Source organism: Cynocephalus volans, chromosome 3, assembly GCF_027409185.1.
Source record: "Cynocephalus volans isolate mCynVol1 chromosome 3, mCynVol1.pri, whole genome shotgun sequence".
Lineage (NCBI taxonomy): Eukaryota > Metazoa > Chordata > Mammalia > Dermoptera > Cynocephalidae > Cynocephalus > Cynocephalus volans.
The window spans coordinates 145054117-145078922 of record NC_084462.1 but is presented as its reverse complement, the minus strand read 5'-3'; the positions used below and the strand labels follow the sequence as shown (position 1 = coordinate 145078922).

The 24806-nt window shown below is 34.3% G+C and overlaps 1 protein-coding gene across 1 annotated transcript in view; it reads left to right on the top strand.

Moving 5' to 3' along the window:
* KCNH5 (potassium voltage-gated channel subfamily H member 5) overlaps positions 1-24806 on the top strand; it is a 318849-nt gene that overhangs the window by 226039 nt on the left and 68004 nt on the right. Inside the window, exon 9 of the mRNA XM_063091599.1 lies at positions 18882-19134. Within this exon, the coding sequence (XP_062947669.1) occupies positions 18882-19134 (253 nt within the window). The remainder of the gene's footprint in view (positions 1-18881; positions 19135-24806) is intronic.

Here is a 24806-nt window from a genome sequence, read left to right as displayed (position 1 = left end):
ATGCGCTGCCCAATGACCTTTCAGTCAACAATGAACTGCACATATGATGGTGGTCCCATAAGATTATAATGGAGCTGAAAATTCCTATTGCCTAGTGATGTTATAACTGACTTAAAGTCGTAGTGCAACACATTGTTCATTTTTGTGGTGATGCTGGTGTAAACAAACTGTTGCGTAAAAATCTAGCACATACAATTATGAACGGTACATAATACTTGATAATGATAGAAACCGACTATGTTATTGGTTTGTGCATTTCCTATACTATACATTTTATTGTTATTTTAGAGTGTACTCCTACTTATTAAAAAAAAAAAAGTTTACTGTAAAACAGTATGCTGTTATGCCGGCAACAGTTTCCTATCATACATCTTGTGTTTCCTGCATTTTTTGATTGCATTATTTTTTCCTGTGCTTGATTTCTTGCTTTGTTCATCATGGCCCCTAAGAGTACAAAATCCACTGCTAATGTTACCAGTAAGAGACCATATACCATATAGCCTAGGTGTGTAGTAGGCTATATCATCTAGGTTTGTATAAGAACACTCTATGATGTTCATACAGTGACGAAATCACCTAACATTTCTCAAAAAGTTTCCCTGTTTTTAAGTGACATGTGACTATATATTCTATAGGGAAAAAGTGAAATAGAACTTTGAGCTCACCTTGATGAATTTTTCTTCTCTTTGAGATTGCTCAAGTCTTGGGTGTCTTTCTAGCTGGTGTTTTCAGAAGGCTTTTTGGCTTTTTGTTTGTTTTTGTATTTTATCAAGCTTTATAGTTGTTCTCAGTGGGAAGATTGATCTGCTGCAAGGGAGCAACTCATCAAGCTAGAAGAAATTCAGCTTCTATTGTCTTTAAATAAAATATGAGAGAAAGTAATCAGCTGAGATTTAAAGGTTAGAGTCAGGATGGGAATGTTGAAGAAAGGGGAGAGTATATGAAATAGTCATATTGACAAGTGGGAGTGTGTAAATGTCAGGAAGACATAGTGGAAATTCTAGATATTGATGAGTGCTCATTTTACGTTTATATTCATTATTTTTAAAGGAATTTAACCAGGAGAATGACACAGTTTTGTATTTTTATTTTTTATCTTATTTTATGTTTTTATGCCTGGCTGATACAGGGATTGAGCCCTGGACCTTGGTGTTATCAGCACCGTGCTCTAACTAGCTGAGCTAACTGGCCAACCCATATTCATCATTTTAAAGTGGAACCATTTAGCAGAATTGTGTGATATTATGTAGCCAGAGATGGAGTTTTCATAGATAATGTAATGGAGGAAGAATGATCCAAAGAGTTTACAGTGTTGGCAGTAGGAATCTGTGGTGGACATTCAAAAAGTGAAGACAGGAGGGGTTAAATGGATAGTGGGAAAGTTTTGGAATGGTCAGTGGTTTGGAGATCTTAATAAAGTTAATGAACTGCTGCTAACAGAGAGTGTGTGTAAATTTGACTTCTGGGTATTTAGAGGTATTTACTTCCCCAATGACTACATTATTCAAACTACTAGTCTCTGGGTGTTCTAATAAGATGCAGCATGACCATCTGTACCTTGTGTCACAGGGGAATGTATGAGCTTTCTGATTCAGTCACTCTGAAGTAGAAAAACTTGTGAGAAGAGGTAAGCTAAGAAAACAATTGCATTTATTATGCGAGTGAGTAGGATAAGATCAAGGGTCCATAGGAGGAGCAGAAAGGGTATCAAAAGATTTGGAAAGTGGTGGTGAGGGATGTGTGGTCATGCTGCTATAAACTGATAAGAGTGTTGTCAGGGAGGGTGGGCTCTACAAAAAGGGCCAGGGTCCCAATCTGAGCATCTTTCAGGAAATGTTTCCAAAAGGGTGAGGTGGAATTGTGCGAGCCATATGGGATAGCATTCTGAATTAGACCAAGGGTCTATATTCAAGTGTGCCTCCATCCACAAACTGATCTGGGATAAATTTCTCTTGGTTGTCTCTTTATCCAAAAGCAATGCTGTGTTATAGAAAGAGCAAGAGGACTTTAAGTCACCTAGACCATGGATCTGTTATTAACCTTTGTAAAATAGTGATAATAGTACCTGCATTGGACATTTTTTAAATAAGAATTACATTGTCAGCAACACTTTCACTTGATTTCAATGTCTGAACCAATTGTATCTTAAAAAAACAACATTGAAATCCCTCTTGAGCTGTGTTTGAACCTTGAGAGGGAGAAATTTGGTCTGCTACTCCATTAAAATACCAGATACTGTGATTTCAGGAATAAATATAATGCTGCTGACCACCCTAGGGAAGATATCTTTTAAGTCACTTAGGTCTTTGGGTTTTCCCCAAATGTTACTCATACCTCATTGATAAAGCAGCCTGGTTATTTATTTGTTAAAATATCTAACTCAACCAATAAACTAGAAGCTTCTGGAGGTAGTGGCTAAATGTATATAGTCTTTATCCAAGAAACATAGCATACTTCTGATATTTATAGTTGACCAATGAATGAATGAATGAATCAATCAATCAATGAGCAAATGAAATAGAAAATAACGATAGAATTGTTTTGGAATACTTTGAAAACTTCTGTGAACTTAGCTGTGGAAGGAATTATTTCATTTTTTTGATGCTTCCTCAGTTTGTTAGGTTACATAAAATTTGCAAACCTAATATAAGTAAAGGATTAATTAAAGGGAAATAATAGTATATAGATTTTGTTCAGGCATGTAACATCACCAATGGCCCAACTCTTTGTCTAAATGAAATTTTAAATACAGTTTCATAGTGTTCTGGGCATTTGAGAAGACAAAACTAGAATATATTGTGGAGGACTCTGATACAAATTGCAGGTTTGTAAATTGATTTCCCAGAGAACTTTTTTGGGCTAAATCCCTTGGCTTTGTGTGAGAGGCTAATGACTCAGGTCAGAAGTTTGACATTTGGTCTCTCATGGAGCAGAGGGATGGACTGCAGTTGTCCCTGGTTAGATTCAGCTAATCTTCCTACCCAGCTGGTACAAGTAAATCCAGGACATACAGATGCTACTGAGGGGCTTTCTCAGGGGTTTTTGGCTTTATGCAAAGTAAAACTTCATAAAAGTATGATGATTGTACCATATGCAATGCCCTGCTGTTAGTTAATATTCCAGGGTCTCTGGTTGTTTGGAGGGCTATTTTTCCCTTCCTCAAAAGCTTCCAAATGCAAAACTTTTAGCTTTTTTTTTTAAACCCCAAAACAAAAAAGCCCCTTTTTATTTTGAGATAATTGTAGATTTACATGCAGTTGTAAGAAATAATACAAAGAGACTCTATATACCATCTCCCCAGTTTCCCCCAGTGGTAATATCTTATATAAGTAGTATAAGATCATAACCAGGAAACCGACATTGACAGAAATCATTAACCTTAGACTCAACAGTTTTACCTGTTTTTTTTCTCTCTCTCTCTCTCTTCCCCCTCTGTGGCATAGATTCATGTGACCAATGGCACAGTCATGATACAGAACATTTCCATCACAACGTTCCTTGTGCTACCCTTTTACAGCCACAGACACTTCCCCAGCCTCCTTCCTAAGCCCTGGTGTCCACTAATCTGTTTTTTAACTCTTTGATTTTGTCATTTCAAGAATGCTATACACATGACATTATGTTAACTTTTGAGATTGGCTTTTGTTCATTGAGTGGAATCTCTTAAGATCATCCAAGTTGTTGGATGTGTCAGTGGTTTGTTCCTTTATATTGCTGAGTAATATTTCATGGTATAGACACACCACAGCTTGTTCAACCATTCACCAACTGAAGGGAATTTGTGTTGTTTCCGGTTTGGGGTTATTACAAACAGGGCTGCTGTAAACATTCATGTGCAGATTTTCGTGTAACATAAATTTTTATTTCTCTGGTATAAATGCCCAAGTGTGCAATTGCTGGGTTATATGGTAAGCATATGTTTATTTTTGTAAGAAACTGTCATACTCTTTTCCAGGGTGGCTGTACCATTTTGTATACCCACCAGCAATATATTAGAGACTTAGTTTCTTTACATCTGCAACATCATTACTAATTTTTTAAATTTTAGGTGAGCAATGATATCACGTTATATGTTTAATTTGTATTTCTCTAATGTCTAATAATGTTGAATATATATTCATATGCTATTTTTCATCTGTATGTTCTTTCAGTGAAACATCTGTTCATGCTTTTTGCACATTTTCTAATTGGATATTTTTTTTAATGTTGACTTTTGAGAATTGTTCTTATATATCTTGGATACTAGACCCTTGTTGAATATGTGGTTTGCAAATTTTTTTCATAGTCTGCAGTTTTTCTTTTCATTTTCTTCACAGGGTCTTTTGCAGAGCAAAAGTTTTTCATTTTGATGAGTTACATTTTATTAATTTTTTTTATGGATTGTACTTTTGGTTTCAATTTAAAAACCTCCGGCTGGCCCTACTTCCTGAATATTTTCTTCTATGTTTTTCCCAAAAGTTCTTTAGTTTTACATTTTACACTTAAATCCATGGTGCACTTTGAGTTCATTTTTATAAAAGGTGTGAGGTTTAGGTTGAGGTTTGGCTTTTTTCTCTTTCTTTCTTTCTCTCTCTCTCTTTCTTTCTTTCTCTCTCTCTCTCTCTCTCTCTCTCTTCTTTTGTCAATGATGTCCAATTTATTTAGTGCCATTTGTTGAAAGACTATCTTTCCTCTGTTTAATTGCTTTTGCAGTTTTGTAAAAAATCAGTTGGGCGTATTTGTGTGGGTCTATTTCTGGGCTTTCTATTCTGTTCCATCAATCTATGTGTCTATAGATACCACACTGTCTTGAGTACTATGGCTGTATGGTATGCCGTAACATTAACATTGAGTAGAGTGATTCCTTTCACTTTGTTCCTTTTTCAGTAGTCTTATTAGCTATTCTACGTTTTGTGCCTTAACATATGAATTTTAGAATAAGCATATCTATATCTACAAAAAAATCCTTTATGGGCTTTTGATAAGAATTGCATTAAACTTACAGATCAATTTAGGGAGAATTCACATATTATGTTGGGTCCTCCAATTCATTAACACAGTATATATCTCTCCATTAATTTAGGGGTTCTTTGATTTCTGTCATAGCATTTCATAATTTTCAGGATACAGATCCTGTCTATGTTTTGTTAGATTTATACCTAAGTATTTCATCTTCTTTGGATCCACTGTAAATGGCATTGTGTTTTTAATTTTTGTTATCATGTTTATTACTGTATTTTTGCTTTTTGAATACTTCTTTGGTATTAGGCTATCATCCATCGGTTTACTTTTGTACAGTCAGCACACCCATCTCCAGCAAAATTTCTATCAATCTGCTGTCTCTGATCTGCCATGGGGAGAAATGAGATCATGCTTGCAGGATTTGAGGCTCTGGTAGGCTTCTGTGAGGCACTAAGTGATGATGTCTGGAGGGCCTCTGTTACAATGTAAATCCTATACTCTCTGTGACATTCTTTTATCCTACTCATGGATATTTTCACTTACTCTGGTATTTCTGGTTATTTTCTGGATGATGAAAATTTTGACGTTTGATTTTTGCATAAGTATTGTTACTGACACATACTGACAATAGTTTCTCAGCTCTAAAGACATGAGTTGCAAATATCAATGTAAATAATATGTAAAATAAAATTCAAGTTAGTGTTTATTTCCCCAAAGCCCCTTTAAATAATGTCAACATAATATGCTATTTCAAAAAGATGATAATTTGGCATCTAGATGTTGTAGAATACTAATGAGTTTTAAAGGCATTTCTTAAACTTAAAAAAATATTTCCCCTGTGCTACTCAATGGGCTCATGCAAATAAGGAAAGTTTTTTAATTTCCTAAAAACATTATACCATTTTATTTATTTTTGAAAAAGAATTTATTTTTTGATTGGAACATATTGTTTGTACTTGTTTATGGGGTATGAAATTATATTTCAATACATTATACAATGAGTGATGGTCAAATCAGGGTGTTTGGCATATTTATCATTGTAAAATGTATCATTTCTTTGTGATGAGAACATTTGAGCCCCTCGTTTTAGTCACCATGACAGTATATATATGTTAATAAGTAAACAATTAAATAACTAGCAGTGTTCACTGTTCTGTTTTTAGGTCTTATCAGCAGCGTTGATACAAACTTCATTAAGATAGTAGACCATATATTTAGTGATAGAAATTCATTGAGATGTACCAGTTATTTAAGAAAAGCTGCTTTCACCACTCAAAGTAAAGAAAAGCTTTCACCACACAAAGTGAAGTTTTTCTCAATCATAAGGATAATTAAATAATTGTAAAATGGCCTAGTTTTTACTTTGTTCTGGCCTGTGTAGACCAGCTCACTGTTTCTGGAACATTCCTTACTTATACCCTCCTCTGAGCTTCTCTCTATTATTTTCTCTGAAGCTGGCTTCCTGTTGTAACATGCTAGGCTTTCCCTGTAACTTGGACTAGCAGTTTGTTTTGTCTTCCTGGTGAAATAGGCAAGAAACCTGCAAGCAGAAACTGTTTGGAGTTATTTTAAATGCAACCTCCTATATATGTTTCACATATAATAGACACTCTATACCAGGATTACATAATTTTTGAATAAAATTAGGTACTCATGGCTCTTGAGATATTCTGTTCTACAGATGGTGTAACTTAGTCTTGACCAAATTTGCCTAATGTCAATATTTTTAGTGATCGGAGAATGTGACAGCAATGATTCTTCATACAGTATTTTATCATAGAAAGGTATACACACATACATCCATAAAGTATACAAATCATGGGTGTATAGATCAATATATTTTTATGTGTGTATATACCTTGCAACTGCTACCAGGATCAATATAAAGGGAACAAAATTTTTTTGTGATCTCTGAAGGCTCCCCCATGCCTTGCCCAGGCAATTACTTTCCCTCCCCCTGAAGTAACCACTATTTTAAAAATTGAGATATAATTCACATATCATAAAATTCATCACTTAAAAGTGTACGATTTAGTGGTTTTTAGTATATTCACAAGGTTGTACAACCATCACCACTATCTAATTCCAGAACATTTTCATCACTGCCCAAATAAATCCCATCTCCATTAGCAGTTTCTTTCTATTACCTCTCCCCTGAGCCCCTGACAACCACTAATATATTTTCTGCCTCTACGGATTTACCTATTTTGGACATTTCATATAAGTGGAATCATATAATATGTGGTCCTTTGTGACTGGCTTCTTTCACTTAGCATGTTTTCAAGGGTCATTCATGTTGTGGTGTGTATTAGCACTTCATTCCTTTTTATGTCTGAATAATATTCTGTTGTGTAGATTTACTACATTCTGTTTTTCCATTCATCAGTTGGTAGGCATATGAATTGTTTCCTGTAACCACTATTTTGACATTGAGCTTCATATAAGTGGAATCATATAGTATGTGTATAGTATTCAATTGCGTGAATATACCAAGGGTTATTTTTCATTTTATGGCTGTTGGACATTAGGGTTGGTTCTAATTTTTGGATATTATGAATAGAAATGTTATGAAATTCTTGTACGTCTTTTAAATAACATGTCCACACACTTCTCTAGTGCATACATCTAGGAGGGAAATTGATGAGTTATAGTACTAGTAGATATTTAGTTTTATTGAAAGGTACCAAGGAGTTTTGAAAAGTGGTTGTATCATTTGACATTTCCATTTGACTACATGAGAGCTTCAGTTTCTTCACATGTTCCCCAAGATATTGTCAGCCTTTTACATATTAGTCATTGTGGTATGTATGTAATAGTATTGTATTGTGGTTTTAATTTGCATTTTTTTATATTTAATATAGTTTTAGCACTTTTTGACAGTTTTTTCATAGAATAATTTTATTTTATATTTTAAATTTTTTCAGCTTTATTGAGATATAACTGACAAAAAATTGTATGTATTCAAGGTGTGCAATGTGGTGTTTTGATATATGTAGACATTGTGGAATGATTACAATAATAAACAGATCCATCACCTCACATAGTTAACTTTGTTTTGTGTGTGTGCAGTGATAATACTGAAGATTACTCTCTTAGCAAATTTCAAGTATGCAATACATTATTAACTCAGTCACCAAGCTGTACATTAGGTCTTCAGAATTTATTTATCTTACAGCTGCAAGTTTATATCTTTTGACCAACATCTTCTCATTTCCTCGACCCCCCAGCTTTTGGTAGCTGCCCTATTATTGTCTGATTTTATGAGTTTGAGATTTTTAGATTTCACTGATTAGTAAGATCATGCAGTATTTGTCTTTCTTTGTCTGGCTTAGTTCACTTAGCACAATGTTCTCAAGGTTCATTCTAGGTTGTTATAAATGACAAGATTTCCTGCTTTTTAAAGGCTGATTAATAATCCATTATATGTATGTATACATCTCAACAAAATCAGAAAAACAATGCAGGAACAAAATGAGAAATTTAATAAAGAGATAGAAATCATAAAAAACAACCAAACAGAAATTTTGTACTTGAAGAATACAATGAATGAAGTGAAAAGTGCAATAGAGAACATCAACAGTGGACTTGATCCAACAGAAGAGGAAGTCTGTGAACTCAAAGACAGGCCATTTGTGAATATCCAGTCACAAGAGATAAAAGCAAAAACTGTAAAAGAGTGAAGAAAGCCTATGAGACTATGGGACACCATCAAATGAACCAGTATACACCGTCAAAAATCAAAGACAGAGGATATTATGCTAAGTGAAATGAGCCAGACACAGAAAGAAAGGTACTGCACCATCTCAGTTATATGTGGAATCTAAAAAATAAGAGTAAAATACATGAAGATAGAGAATAAGCAGTGGTTACCAGGGGTAGAGAAGTGGAGGGGAAAGGAAATGGGAAGAAGTAGATCAAAGGATACAGAGTTGCAGATATGCAGGATGAACAATTCTAGCCATCTAGTGAACAACATGAAGACTATAGTTAATAATATTGTATAATGCTCAGGATTTTGCTAAAAGAGTAGATTTTAAGTGCTCTTGCCCCCCCCCCCACACAAAGGGTAACTATGGGAGATGGTTGATAATTTCCTTGACTACAATAAACACTTTACTGTGTATATGTATGTCAAAACATCATGTTGTACACTGTAAATATATACAAAAAAAGAGAGAATTTTGAAAGCAGCATGAGTAAAGAGATTCCTCACATGAAGGGAACCCGTATGAGGCTTTCAGCAGATCAGCAGAAACTTTGCATGCCAGGAGAGAGTAGAATGATCATATTTAAAGTACTGAAAATAAAATGACCAACCAAGAATATTTTACCCTTGAAAAGCCGTTTGTCAGAAATGAAGAAGAGATAAAGAATTTCCCGGACCTCGTAAAATCTTATTGGCCATTTATATAATATCTTTTGTGACCTGTTTAAGTCTTGGGCCTTTTATTAAAATTGTATTGTCTGACTTTTCACTGTTGATTTTTAAGAGTTTTTCATATATCTTGGATATGACTCCTTTTTAGGAGTTATGCATTACAAATATTTTCTTTCAGCCTTATTTTCTTAACTTTTAAAATTATATTTACTGTACATGTTATATGTTTATTATATGTATTATATATAGCCTATATGTTGTTTCCTATATTTTATTTATGCATTAATTACTGCCATCGAAAATTATAGGAAGCGTTCAAGGGTACTTCAAAAAATTTATGGAAAAATAGAATTAAAAGACAATGTGAATTTTTCCACAAACTTTTTGAAGTACCCTCATACTTGTGCATATAAACATTCAAATAACTATACTCTTTCATTTATTACAGCAGTCCCAAAGAGCTAAATTCCTGAGGAAAACTTTCCTGATAGTGTAGAGTTTAATTTATCAGAAAGCTCAGTCAAATGTTTCTGTTGTATTTCGACTTTAAGTAATAACATAACAGGCTTTACTCAATAAAAATATATTGATCAGTGTCTACTCTGTTAAATGTCAGGTTATTGGGTGACTGAGGGGATGAACTTGTGCTCTTTGAAAGTTTTCTGATTATACAGTACATAGTCATTTTACACATACACACACTGATGTATATATATATACCATATCCATAATCCATATGAGTGTTAGTTTGTGAAAATGCTTTGTGACTTCAGTTTCTCAAATGTTGGTTTTTGTTTTATCTCATTTAGTTTTACTTCTATTTAATAATTTATCAATTTTTTCAAGGTAAGTTAACTTTATGGCTGTTATTTTATATATACTTGATTTTTTAATCTATATACACACACACAATGTGCATGTATATGTGTATATACACATATATGTGAATATATATTGTATACATATATATGTATATGAGAATATATATACACTATATATACATACGAATATATATTTTCTTTTGTACAATCAGATCTCAATTTTGGGGGGGAATTTGGTAAATGTAAAAAAAAAAAACTAACCCACATATCTTTTCCTTTATTTACTACTCTGTGGTCTTTTTTGACTACCTTTACTTTCTGTAGTTGGTGGTGATGTGTATGTGTGTGTATCTTAAATTGTAAAAAGAATTTTGAGAGACAGCTGATGCGTATTTTTAGGAATTTTAGTTTGCTCTTTCTATTGGTAAAATAGTGGGTTTAGATATAAGCTTTCATAATTGCAACCATTCTGGAAATCATTGTCACATTGATTTGGCAGTTCTAATTTGTTTCACTCATTTTTTCTTTAGTTAATACTTGTTTAAGAGGTAACTTTTTAGAAAAAGATAATTTATTATATGTACATGTGCGGTACAACATTGATTTTCAATGATTGTGTACAATGTGTGATGGTTAGATCGGGATAGTTAGCTTATTCATCATTACACTACGCAGTCATTCTTTGTGTCTGTTGACTGATTCCTCATTAGCCCCCCTCCCTCTCCCCCTCCCTTCCTCTTTTCAACGTCTTATAACCACGGTTCTTTTTTTCTCTCTCTAAAAGTTCAGCATATTACTATGATTGTTGTTTCTTTCTTTCTCTCTGCATCTCTCTTTAGTGTTATTTGTTTATTTATGGATTCAGCTCCAAGTTATGAGTGAGAACATGTGATGTTCTCTTTCTGTACCTTGGTTGTTTCACTTAGGATAATTTTCTCCAGGCTCATACAAGTTGCTGCAAATGGTAGAATTTCATTCTTTTTTTTATGGCTGAATACTATTCCATTGTGTATATTTACCACAATTTCCTTATCCAGTCATCCATCAATGGATATTTAGGTTGGTTCCATCGCCTGGCTATTGTAAATAGAGCTGCAATAAACGTGGGAGTGCAGGTATCCCTTTGACATGATGATTTCCAATCCTCTGGATATATCCCCAGTAGTGGGATTGCTGGATTATATGGTAGCTCTCTATCTGTAGTACTAATTTACAGTCCCACCAACAGTGCAGAAGGGTTCCTCTTTCTCCACATCCTCACCAGCATTTGTTATTCTCTGTCTTTTTTATAAAAGCCAGTCCGATTGGGGGAAGGTGATATCTCAAACTGGTTTTGATTTCCATTTCCCTGATGATTTAGTGATGTTGAGCATTTTTTCGTGTACCTGTTGGCCATTTGTATGTCTTCCTTTGACAAGGTATTCATATAATTGACAAATAAAAATTGTATATATTTAAGGTGTACAATGTAATGGTTTGATATATGGATACATTGTAAAATGATTACCACAATTAAACTAATTAACATATTCATTACCTTACATAGTTACCTTCTATTTTTTTGTGGTAAGAATTTTTAAATATTCTTTTTGGAACTAAACTTTTCAAAGTAAACTTTTAAGATGGAAATATTACATAATACTGAAAAGTGAACAAATTATACTATAAATGAACAGCTTGATACATTTTCACAAGGTGAATACACATGTGTACTCACCACCCCAAATCTCAAACAAAACCCCAGAAGTCCTCCTACCATTTCTTCTCCAGACATTAACCAACTCTGCCCCTGAAGAGTAACTTATATCTTGACTTACAACACCATAAATTGTTTTTGTCAGTTTTTGGATTTCATATAAATGTAATTATGTATACTCTTTTGTGTCAGGGTTTTTTTCAGTCAACATTATCTTATTGAAATCCATCTATTTATGTTATGTATAGTTGTTATTTTTTTCATTCTCATTGCTGAATAGCAGTTCGTTGTGTGAATATGCCACAATATACTTATCTATTCAAATCTTTATGGATCTTTGTGTAATTTTCAGCTTGGGGCTGTTATGAATAGTGCTGCTATAAACACTCTAGTTCATGTGGTTTGGTGCACACACACACACATATATGTATAAATGTTTCTGTTGTGCATATACCTGGAAGTGGAATTGTTAGGTCTAAGGATATACAGATGTTCAATTTTATCAATATAGACAGATAATTTTCTGAAGCAGTGGTTCCAATTTATTCCCATTCATGGCAAATGAAGGGAGCTCATTCTTTTGAAGAAGCTGGTAACATCTCTTGTCATAGTTGATGTGTTAGTCCATTTTCTGTTGCTTATAACACAATATATGAAACTGGGTAATTTACAAGAAAATAAAATTTATTTTTTACAGTTTTGGATACTGGAAAGTCCAAGGTCCAGGGAACACATCTGGTGAGGGTTCTCTTTTTGGTGGGGAGTTTCTACAGAGTCCCTTGGCATGCAGGCAATCATATGGCGAGTATGGCAGAGATCTTTCATGTGATCTCCTTATAAATCCACAAGCCCAGACTCATAACTCATTAGTGCATGAATGGATTAATCCATTCACAAGGGCACAGTCCTCACCATCCAATCATCTCTTAATGGCCCCACCTTTCAAATATCATAATCTGATTTCCCACACTCTTAACCCTGTTGCAATGGAGACCGAGTTACCATACTTGAAGTTTTGGGGAATATGTTTGACCCATAGCAGGTGACTTTAAAAAGATCATGGCCAGTAGGAAAATATTGTTTCTACTGTATTAATCAAATACATTAAAAATATATTTCTAATTTTAGAAAATTCTTATTTAGTTAAATATCTGCACATAGAAAAAGTACAGAGATGAGATTAAGAATAGAGCACAACAGAAACCCTAAATTTCGTTAGAGCCCTAACTCTGGACGGTTAATGGCCCCAAACATTTGCAGCTTCAACAAGTCAAAAAAATGGTGACAACTGCTATTTGTTTTCAATACTCACTTTACTGCAAAGCCAAGATCATGAAAAACCTGGTAGAACTAGTTCCCTATATTTTGGACTCAAAAACCTTAGGTCTCATTTTTGTATATGAAACCTATTCACAGGAAATTTATTTCTAAAGCAAAACCAATGAATTTTAATCTATAATCCTTCACTAGATATATCATTCTTCTGTTGTTAAACTTGACCTTTTACTGTTAAATAATGGAAGTTAATTTGCTTTTGGTTTTTTCATTACATTGTTCCTGGAGTAATTCCTTGGAGGTTTTGACACCCCTGGAGATTGGCAGATTAGCATCCAGATTGTCTGCATGACTGCCAGGTTATGTTATACTTTTATTTTTTTTATTTTGAATAAAGGTGAGCTTTCTTTTCTTCCCATAAAATGAATGAGAATTAAATTCCTGTGAAGAGCTTCACTCATTTGTTCACAGCCTTTGAGCTTCTCATTCCCAGGAAGAATTGTAAAAGTGTTTTACGTGCAAATGTCACTTGCTTGAGTCCTTCCACTGATTTTCACTAATTTATTACCAATTCAATTAAATTTGTGAGGAGAACTTCATTAGCTGTGCATAGCTTACTTGTGTCAAAAGAAAGAAGGATTTTGAAAAATGTCAGGGGTAGCTTCAATGCCTAGCCAAATGTCATTAATGCATTTATTCCTTTGTCCTAAGAAAGAAAATAAGCGATTGTTTTTACTTATCAATTATTAAAAATAGTTGACACTGTATTACTCCTGATGGAGGATTTTATAGATAATCAATAAAATAATTTGTCTCAGAGCAGTAAGAGACTTCAAGAAGAAACCTTATTTAGTTCATTACCTTCAGGCACTTAAGGTAGAGTTATCCTCATTATCCCCATTTGCACATTAGAAGTTTGTTATGGATTGATTTATAGTGATCATTGAACTAGGGGGAAGTGGTAGTAGGCTAACTCCACTAAGACTAAAGCTCTCCAGATTTCTGCCTCAGTATACTATACAATTCTGTTTTCATTTTAGGTGAAATTGCCCTTTCTCTTTCAAATGTATATAAAGATTTAAGAGGGAGATTATTAAGAACATGTAAGACACTTAAACATAGCTGGTTAGAGTGTAATTCAGTACACCTTTTCTGGGAAGCAATTTGACAAGAGCTTTAAAGATGTTTTTATATTTTACCAACTAATTTTAATTCTAAAAATCTGTACTTAGCCAATCTGATACAGGTACAATGGTATTTGTTTTAATTTAATTTATGAAAGGTAAAACTGGAAATCTTGATGTCCAATTATAATGTAATGGTTAAATTAATTGTGCTATAACTGTATGATGAAATATTGTGCAATGAGTAAAATTATGTTTTTAAATCCATATTTCATGGCAATGGAAATTGGTTATCATGTGATATATGCAATACATTTATTGGAGCTGAAATTAAGTGTTTAGAAGTGGAATCCAATTTGCAGTGAAATCTAGGCTGTTCTGTGGTGATGCAGGGGCACTGGTGGTTTCCTAATAAATAAACTATAGATTTGAGTAATTGTACCTTAAATGATTTTCAGAAACCTGCATTTATATTTTTGGAGTACACAGAGAACCAGAAAACATCAGAAGATGCCAGATGTTATATTTTATTCCTGGTTGAGCTTCACTCAGGAGCACGGCTCAGTAGTTGGAACACAAGGGTTTTGTTGACAGAACTTGAGAAAATCACATATTCTTTATGGGATATATTTGCCTTATTTGTAAAATGGGGCACTGGACTAGCAGCAGTGATTTTTCAAATTGTGCCTAATTAGGAGGTCTAGGGAAGTAGGCACTGTGAGAGTTTTTGCTCATAGATGTGGAAGGCCTGCACGGTACTGGGCATTTCACTAGCACATAACCAGTGCTCAATAACCGTGAATTGACTGAAAGACTGAATGCGTCCTGTGAAGCCGTCCCTGGGAGTCTGTCTCCCCATCAGAGCTTCTCCCAGTGTTATTTTGCTTGTGTATGTTTTATATATTGGGCATAAGTCAAGGTCTCATTAAAAAACTTATGAATGATTTTATGGATGAAAATTAAAATTTGAAATCTCTGGTGATAATTCCTTGTTACTGTTTAGGACGATAACTAAACAACAACAACAACAACAACAACAACATATCACAGCACCTCTTACTCTCATTTTTGTTTTCTGTACATTACTAAATGCTGTGATAGAGCTGTGTGTAAATGGTATGTATGGCAGACAGAGGAATGGTCTGTGCTTTGACAGATCAATCAGTGAATGACCAGGCAGAGAAAGGGATAATGGCATACGACAGTGGAAAGGAAAAGCATGTGCAAAGGCAGAGTCATGAGAGGGCGTGCCAAGTCTACAGTGGTGGGAAAGGTGGTGGGACTGGACTGCAAGGTTGGAGGAAAGTAGTAGGGCTGGAGGAGGGTCCCATCCTAGAGAGCCCCATATGCTTGGTTAGGACTTTGGTGTCACTTGGTGGGGAAGCAAGCCATTCTATATTTTAAAAAAGCAGAGATAATATGACCCTATTTTGGTTTTACTAAGAGTTCTTTAGTTGCTCATTCATTCTTTGATAAAATACCTCTTGAACTTGGGTTTTATGGATATTGTAAATAATATAAAAATATTTTCTTTTTCAGACAACGGCATTCCTTTTTTATTTTTTATTGTTTTAATTTATTTTATTTTATTTTTTTGTCAGGGTTGGTATTTTAGAATTCTAAAAATTAATTTCTTATATTAATATTCATTAATAACCTGATGTGAAGACAGGAGACATAGTCAACTCTAGAGACAAACAAAAGTGACTTTTAACTGGAATATTTTCTGCTAAAATATAATCTTATTTAAATGTTTGTAACTATGAGGTAACCATTAGGAAACCTGTCCACAAGAAACTGGATATGACATTCAAGGCAGAGTACATTGTAATTGGGACTAGTGGGCCACATGTGTAAGTCACCTGAATGATCGTTTTATTCTATTACTTCAAACTAAATTTTTCTTACCTAACACAGTTTTAGAGCTTTTATCTCCAGAGTAGACAATATGATACTCATATTTTGATGACAGGCACACTATGCCCTATTTAGGGATGTGGAAGAAGCTTACCATTGGCTGTGGCTTTGGTTGATCTATTTTAACAGTTTTAGTTTGTCACTTTATGGCAACTGGACATAGATAGATGCCATCAATTAAAAGGATAAATGAATTAGTGTCCTAAGTGAAGTGAAACAAAAAAAGGAAGATACACTCATAATGTAATAAAAATCCTTTTTTGACGTGCCTCTAAACAGAGAATATTGCAAGTATTGGATGATTTCATTAGCAACATGAATCCTGAAAGAAATAATTAAAAGGACATAAAATGACTATTATCAAAATGAATCTAAAACAATGAAAGTTGTTAATGGTAAAAAGATAGAAATGGAGCAATCCATTTCCCATTAAGCTGCTCAATATAATGTTTATGTGTTTGTAGGTATTTTAAAATTATTTTATTTTTTGCTTTTCTTGAGCTAATTTTATTTTCAACTTGAGACAAATGTAACCTTAACCAGTGCGTGAAATATCCTCAAGTTCATGTTGAAATATTTTTTTAATTCTGTCTGGAAACCCACCAAAAGCCCAGGTGCAGACTTCAGAAAGCAGTAGAAAGTGGAAAAGGCAAATTGCTTTTGTAGGGAGCTAAAGCAACAATAAACTCTGTAGGAATATACATGTTCAATAGGGACAATAAAGCTATCATTTCTTCAGCCCTTGCTATGAGCCAGGTTACACTGAGCTAAACATGCTCTTTCACTTAATTTCTACAGTGACCCTATGATATAAGCACTATCATTATCCCTCTTTCACAACTGAGACTTACAGAGATTAACTGCCCTAGGTTACGGAGGTAGTAAGCGATAAATTTGTACCCACCTATGTTCTCTTCAACCTGATCTTTTATACTACCTCCAAATCATAAGACTTATAGGTAGCATATGCTCCCATGTCACCCTGGCCTTGCCCCATCATAGCACTTTTATTTTTTATTGTATTGTAATTGTCACTTTATATGTCTACCTCCTGTACTTCATGGTAAGCTCCTCTAAGGCAAAGATGGTGCCTTATTTATCCTTGCAGTTCCAGGGATTGAACACAGTGGTATGACCCTTCTCATTTACTGAGAAGCTCAGTAAATGCCTGTTGAATAACAAATATTGTCCGAAGTCACTAAAGGTTAGTATATTCAAGAAAAAATTACATTATTATGGAAAATAACTAATGTGGAGAAAAATGTACCAATTGCTTTTAAAGCTCTGTTAGGCATTCCTTTCCTCAAAGATGAGGTTTTTTCAGAAAGGTAGGTATGCCTATAGGAAGTTGAGAGAGTATTAAAAAAAAATCTACAGAGATGATTAAGTGATATGAAATAATACTTACAGTATTAGAAAAGGTTAAGAAAAGGGATACTGAAAGCATAATTTAATGAACGGTCTTTACGTTTGAAATGGGCTTATCTTCTCCATTGGGAAGCAACTGGTTTTTTGTTGACAGTAAGCCCCAAATAAAAGGAATAGTCAGGAGATATTTCAAGCCTTAGGTATTTTTTTTAATGCTTAAAATGCAATCAGGAAAAAATATATTTTATATTAAGTACAATATTTGAAATATATGAAATTTAATATTTTATATTAAAATATTGTGCAGTGAAAATCAACTTAGACTTCAGTTTTAAGGAATTAAAATGCTATCAAAGAAAAACATTTCTGATTATAAGGAATAGCTTACCAAGGGTGTTGGGGGAGGACTTTAAATGAATTTGCATATGCATCTCTAAAGTGAATAGTACTAACTTCTGCAATCACATCTTGCTTGACGATGTTCTGATTAAACGTGATGAAACTGTCCATTTTAATCTGGGTCTTTAATTGCCCTGTCAGAAAGCTATAACCAATTAAAATTATCTACCCTTTGCTCTCTAATCATGGTTCTGCCATTTGCTCCCTCTTCTGAGGGATACCCAGAGATTGAGCTCTGCTGTTGTCCTCAGCAATCTCGAGGAGTCAAAGACCGGAACGGCCAAGGACTGCCATGCAAAATCATGTGCTCACCTTGCCAACACTGACATTTTCCATTGTCTAAGCCTTACAGAAGGCTGGTGAATACCCTTTTCACTCCCTGGACATGAATTTGTTTGTAAAAAGAAACTTGTTGAGAATGAAGAAAACACTTTAAGAGTGAAGTTATATCAGCCAGTGCCAGCATGTCAAGTTGCTAAGTTGCTTTTATTGATTTTGTTTTTTTATAGCCGGCTAAGATGAATTCACCTCCAATGTGGACTAAAGTCTATAATTCTGAATTCTGATTAAGTTATGGAAAAATTCTGAAACATCAGCTAGACTAAAATGAATGTCACTGCCCTATTTTAGTTGGTTTTTTGGTAAAATAGTATTAGCTTTTTTTCTGAGACTCTATCTCAAGACTGTGTTCTTTCTATTGAGATCTGTACTCTCCTCAAAGCACTTACTACACGGTGCTGTATCATAATGGTCTATGTGCTCATCAGCTCATTGCACTAAATTATTAGTTCCTTGAGAGCAGAGCTGTGTCTGGTTAACTTTGCCTTCCCAGTACCTCGTATGGTGTGTGGCAGACATAGTCATAGTCAATAAATATTTGTTGGATGATGATGGCTTTTTATTTTTCCTGAAACAGTCCCTTTCTCTTTCTTTCTCACTTATTTATATCTCACTTTCTTCAGGTCCTCTCCATCTGTCCCAAGGACATGAGAGCTGATATCTGTGTTCATCTAAACCGGAAGGTTTTTAATGAACATCCTGCTTTTCGATTGGCCAGCGATGGGTGTCTGCGTGCCTTGGCAGTAGAGTTCCAAACCATTCACTGTGCTCCAGGGGACCTCATTTACCATGCTGGAGAAAGTGTGGATGCCCTCTGCTTTGTGGTGTCGGGATCCTTGGAAGTCATCCAGGATGATGAGGTGGTGGCTATTTTAGGTACTGTGAACTTTCCTAATGTAGTAGCAAATGTGTAACAGTTTTAGAGATTTTGCTTCTCCGGTTTCTAAATAGAAATTTACTTCATTCTGTGACTTTGGAAATTGGGTAAGTAATGAGATGATGAATCTTAGTGAAAACTAGAAATGCTGTTTTAGCAAAGAACATTAGTGTTGGTCACAGCCTAATGGGCTGTGTGAGGGTTTGATTAAACTTTCTTTGGCAGGAGTAGGACAGTACCTTTTAGACTAAAACTTATCACAGTCTAAGGTGTTTTGTATCTCCACATAGGTCAATGTGAAAATGGCTTGTGGGATGATTGTGAGATTAGTAAGCCAGGGTGTTAGCTTCAGACAGGCAATAGAACCTATCTAGTTCAACCCTTTCCCTTAGAGAGAGGCCAAGTGAAGCTGCCAAAAGTTTAGTGACTTGCCAAGCTAGTTATAAGTAACTTAGAGCTTGAGTACTGATCATATTACTCCAAGTCTTTCTGCCTAATCACAGTGGACCCAAGTAGTGAGCTGAAAGTGCTGAAGAGGTGAATGAATCTGGTTCATTTTATTGGGGGGATCACGATGTAAGTAAATTGAATTTAAGTTTATAAGCTGGTTCTACTCATCCATATTCATAAAACAAGAAAATTATTTTTCTAATAATTCATTCTAAAATTTAGAGACCCAGTAGATAGTTATACTAATAACAACAACAACAAAAAGGCAGTGACAGTGCATGTAAGTAACAGAACAAAAAACATGCATGTTTGCAAACAGTGAAAGATATGTACCTTGGTAAAAAAAATTGCTAAATGACCTTTAGGTCATTTTCTTCTGAAATATCTGCAGCAGATTTGTGAAATACACATAGATATAAAAGGAAGCAATAATGAGGTCAGAGGAGAATCATCCCTTGTTTCTTCTCAGGCAAAAGAAGTTAGAATTGCGGGATGTCAACTCCATTTTGATCACATTTTTTTATGGCTTGTCTTATGAAAAATGAGCTCAATTTTTACACTATTGGATTTTTAGCTCCCAAGGTCAACCGACCATAGCTTGAATGCCACTTATTCTCGTAAGTAAAAGATTGACTGATGGATTTCAGAAACTGCAAAAAGCAAAATCCAACACAAAAACGAAAAACTGATTTCAAAAAGCACAATTACTTGAGAATTGAGAAGAAATGACCCTACATAGGAAAACAGTTCTGTAATAGAAAATGGTTCAGGGTTGCAAATGACTGAACAGCATTGTCTGTAAACCTTTCTCTGTTTATAAATAACATTATTGTTGCAGTTAAATTTCTTCTAGGAACTATTTTTACTTTTTATTTTTTGCAGGGAAAAATACAACACTTTAGAGTCAGCACTCTGGGTGTGTGTGATGCTAGTTAGTGCTTGTTCTGCTTTGTTTACTGGAGTATAAAGGAGTTATATATAATTCTTCATAAAAAGTGCATATTTCACTGGAACAATCCTTTGTGGTAAATGAGGCATATCCACACTATAACATTTTTATTTGCTTAAAGAAGAGGACAAAACACAAGCCCAAAACACATGTATTTTCTTTTCCTGAATGTTCGTGTCAATGGAGGGTGGGAAAGAGTACCATCATGATGAATTACCTCAGCTGTAGACTCATTGTCATTTGCTTTGCTCCATGTTCTCAATCACAGCTTCACCTTGGTAACTTCTTTTCTAAAAGAGCGTTGGAGAAAGCCCTGGGTACAGGATCTCTGGGCTGGGCCCGCTAAAATGAGATCATTTGCTCAGTGAGACAGACAACATGCATTTTCCTTTCATTTAAAAATAAAATGGTAACTGATTTTGCCCAATGAAACAGTAAAAATGAATACAGGGCCCCTGGGTATTGGACCAGTCTCCTCATTTATCAGTCACATTTATTTCTTTGAATATGTACTTTTTGCTTTTCCTCCTCAAAAGTTTTGGGATTCAGAGAGTTTTCGTGTCTTGACTTCATGAGTTAAATAATATGGATACCTCTCTGGAAAGCTTTCTTTATTTTTCAATTGGCTTCTAAAAAAGACTAATTCAGGCAAAAAGGCAATCAAATTAGGATTTTTTTGTTTAACATTCAAGATGCTTTAACAATGTTTTAAGAGAGGGGGAAGAAAAGATACCTTACTAATGTAACACCTGACATTTTGATGAGAGTCCATTCTTTCCTACTCTTTTTTTTTTCTTCTTCTTCCTGTCCTTCTTATTTTTGGCAGCTTAATTTTGAAATAATTGCAACCTTAAAGTAAAGTTGCAAAAATTATCAGGGTGTAAAGTATAACATGTGTTATTTGGTGCACAAATATTCATAACTGCCATAGCTTTGTCATTTGTGCCTTTTGGCATTGAAATGTTTTCTTTTTCATCATTTTTAATGATTTTTGCCTTCAATATTGTGAGGGTCAGAGAGAAACAGATTCCCTACATACCTCCCATCTGAGGACCCTCAGAAAAACAGGAACTAGCCTGAGCTAGTCTGATTAAAAAAACATAAGAAGCCTTTCTATCTCTTACACTGATTCATTTGCCAGTTGAAAGGTAGAAAAGAAAGGTTATTTTAAAATTAATTAGAATCTCTGAATCCAAAAATAGGTGCAGTTTTAGTCTTTTGGATGCTTGCCTCTGAACAGTCTCTTGGTAGGTACATAATTCTCTGGTTTGTCAAAAGTGCTAAGAGGCTTAATGAGTAAGTTCTGAAGCATAACTAATTAATGGAAAGAAAAAATTTAGTCAACAAATACCTCTTTTTTAATACTGGAGAATGGCTTCAAGATGTTTTTCTAAATAGGGCATATGAATATAATTGCAGTTCATGTCTTTTTCCAATTTGAAGTTCTTTCAGTTCTTACACCTCCGTCTTTTTTTTGACCTCCCTACTTTTTATGAAACAAAGAATTTTAAATTAAGTTCATGATGCATACATAATATTTTATATTCTTTAATGTCTTCTTACTTTTTAGTTCTTACTCTATAATTACTTAATGTGAACTGATTTGCTTGTACAGCTAAATAGCCAGGACTTCTAGATGTCTTGACAAGTAGTATCTTTCAGAAACTATAAAAATGGCATTTCCCCACTAACAATAGATAATGCTCCTAAGACACTGGTTTTGTTGCATTCACATTTTGTCTTTTCTATTCTGTGCTTATTGATTATTAGAATCACAGGGTTAGCGTTATTAAACTAAGACAATCTCTATCTAAATCTTTTAATTGTAACTTCAGATTCCTGAGAGAACCGTGCTTGTTTATGTAGGGTTTGGATGGAGGGGCTAAATGTTGTTATGGGTTTGGAGAAAGAGGGAGTCAGTGAGAAAAGAAAAAATATAATTAATTAAATTCGATAATATAAGAAAGCTTTTAGCATTTCAGTTACGATTCCATTTTAATTAGAATCAGTTATTTAAAATCCATCTCTTGTAAACATTTGTGCATTATCAGATAAGTTATAAATTACAGTTCTCAAAATTTATAATCTACTTTTTATTTTTATTCCAGAAAGAAAAAGTCTGAGATGTGAATGAATAATATTTTGCTATTTTGAGAATCTGTGAAAATGTGACATATGCTGTAATGAAGATTTCTTCCTGTATAGTTGCTATTAGAAATCAGCTGTTTCACACTTTAAATCCTAAAAAGGGGTTTTCCCAAGTTCCAGAAAATTATTTTCTTTTGTGTCCACATTTCTGTGTTTTTAGATGCTGAACTGTGAAAGATGTAGGTCTACTCCGTATATCAGGATGATGAGCTTAGTTAATTCAGACATTTTTGTAAAGGGCAAACCAGTTATTTGCTTCTTTAAAAAATGCATGCTTGTCTTGTTTTAAACATTCTAAGCAGCAATTATAACATCATTTATCTATAGTTATAATTATACCCTTTTACAGTTCCTCAGCCTGTAGATTTTTTGATAAAATTCGAGTCTTTGCAATCCTGGTAGTTTAGGCTCAACCTCAAACCCTCTCTCCACTTCCCTTCAAAGCTAAGTCTTATTTGTTGTATCTCCTTAGTATCTCGTCACTCTATCCTTGATATCCTTTGCCACCACCACTGCTCTTAAAAATTTTGGTCCTGGGCCATGACTACCATGTAAAGCACCTGTCTGCCCACAATCTGTCATCAGCTTCAACCTCCTATTCTGTGTCATGCTGCCACCACAAGATGTAACTTCGATAGAACATCATGTCAGTCTCCTTGTTAAGAGACTTGGCTTTATAGCACTTTGAGAATGAAATGAAACTCCTAGCATGGCATGTGAGCCCATTTAGGTCCTGGTCTCTCTGCCCTCCTTTCCCACCTGACTTGTGCCATTCCGTATCCCTACCCTGTTCTTACCATACTGAATTACAGAAAGTTACCTGAGTTGCACTGAGTTCTCCCTTACTGGCAAGATTTGCATACACTGCTACCTTGTTTAGAATCCTTTTTCTCTCCTGTTTATTTGTCTGTCTCTTGCTTCCTCATCTTCTTTTATCTTTTCTCTTATTGTCCTAGTCTGGGTTAAGTACCTCTATTCTGGTTTTCCACTCTGCCTCCCTGTGCAGAGTTCTTAGTACCTCCTTTTTTTTTTTTTTTTTTTTTTAATCTTTTACCTGTTTTCCTCCCACTGCACTATGAGTACTTGAGATGTCTTGCTCATTTTTGTCTCTTTGTCATCTGGGATAGGACCCTTTAAATAGGTTCTCAGTAAAGGTTTGTTCAGTGAGCCAAATTAACTAGTACTTTACTTTGCCATTAAACTGTTTTCACAGTTGTTTCAGTTCTAGTTACCCATACAAAATGTGGTATTTTGTTGACACAATTGCCATATCCTCCATGTTTTATCTTGAGATACTGACTACACTGTGTTTCATTTTTGGCTAGAAGCTTATAGTAAAATGCATTTCCCCAAAGCCTGTAGATTTAGTTTAGATCTATTCTGGGTGGAGGAAACATTTTCCTACTATTAACTGGGCACTTTAAACAAAGAAAATAAGATGAGTTAAAGTATGCTAAGTGTTTCAGACCACTCATAACACTTCAGTAAGTCACTCCTTTCTTGTTCTCCTTCAGAGACCCCTGGTATTGAGAAAGCATCTGACTTATACCCTGGTCAGTGACCTTGGTAGAAAAGCTTGAAATTACATCCACTGAATAAAAAGTGGAATTTGCTTTTGCCCATCAACTAAAATGCATGGTTCCACAAATTGGAATTAATTTTATTAGAGAATAACATTTAAGAATTAAAAGGAGCTGAAAGAAAGAGAAATCATATTTCTAGTTACTAAATGTGCTTTCCCATACTTAAGTAAAATGTAAAGTCCATAGATATATTTTGATTTTAATATTTCTCATTAAAACTTTTAATTTTTTTTTGAAGAATATACTTATGCCTTTTTGAAAGTCTGATTTAAAATACTAATAATTATTTACTGAGTGCTTTTTATTTCATACGCATTATTACATCAAATCATTTCACTAACCCTGAGAAGAATGTATTATCATAGTCATCTAAGATGTACTCATCTATTGTAGTCTTCAGGTGAAGAAACAGACTCTGTAATATCAGGTGATTCTCCCCAGGTCACAGCTCATAAGTAAGTGGTGGGTGCAGGACTTGTCTGACTGTATGCTCTTAACCATCAAATTACAAAAAATGATGATTTGATTAACAGGAATTTTT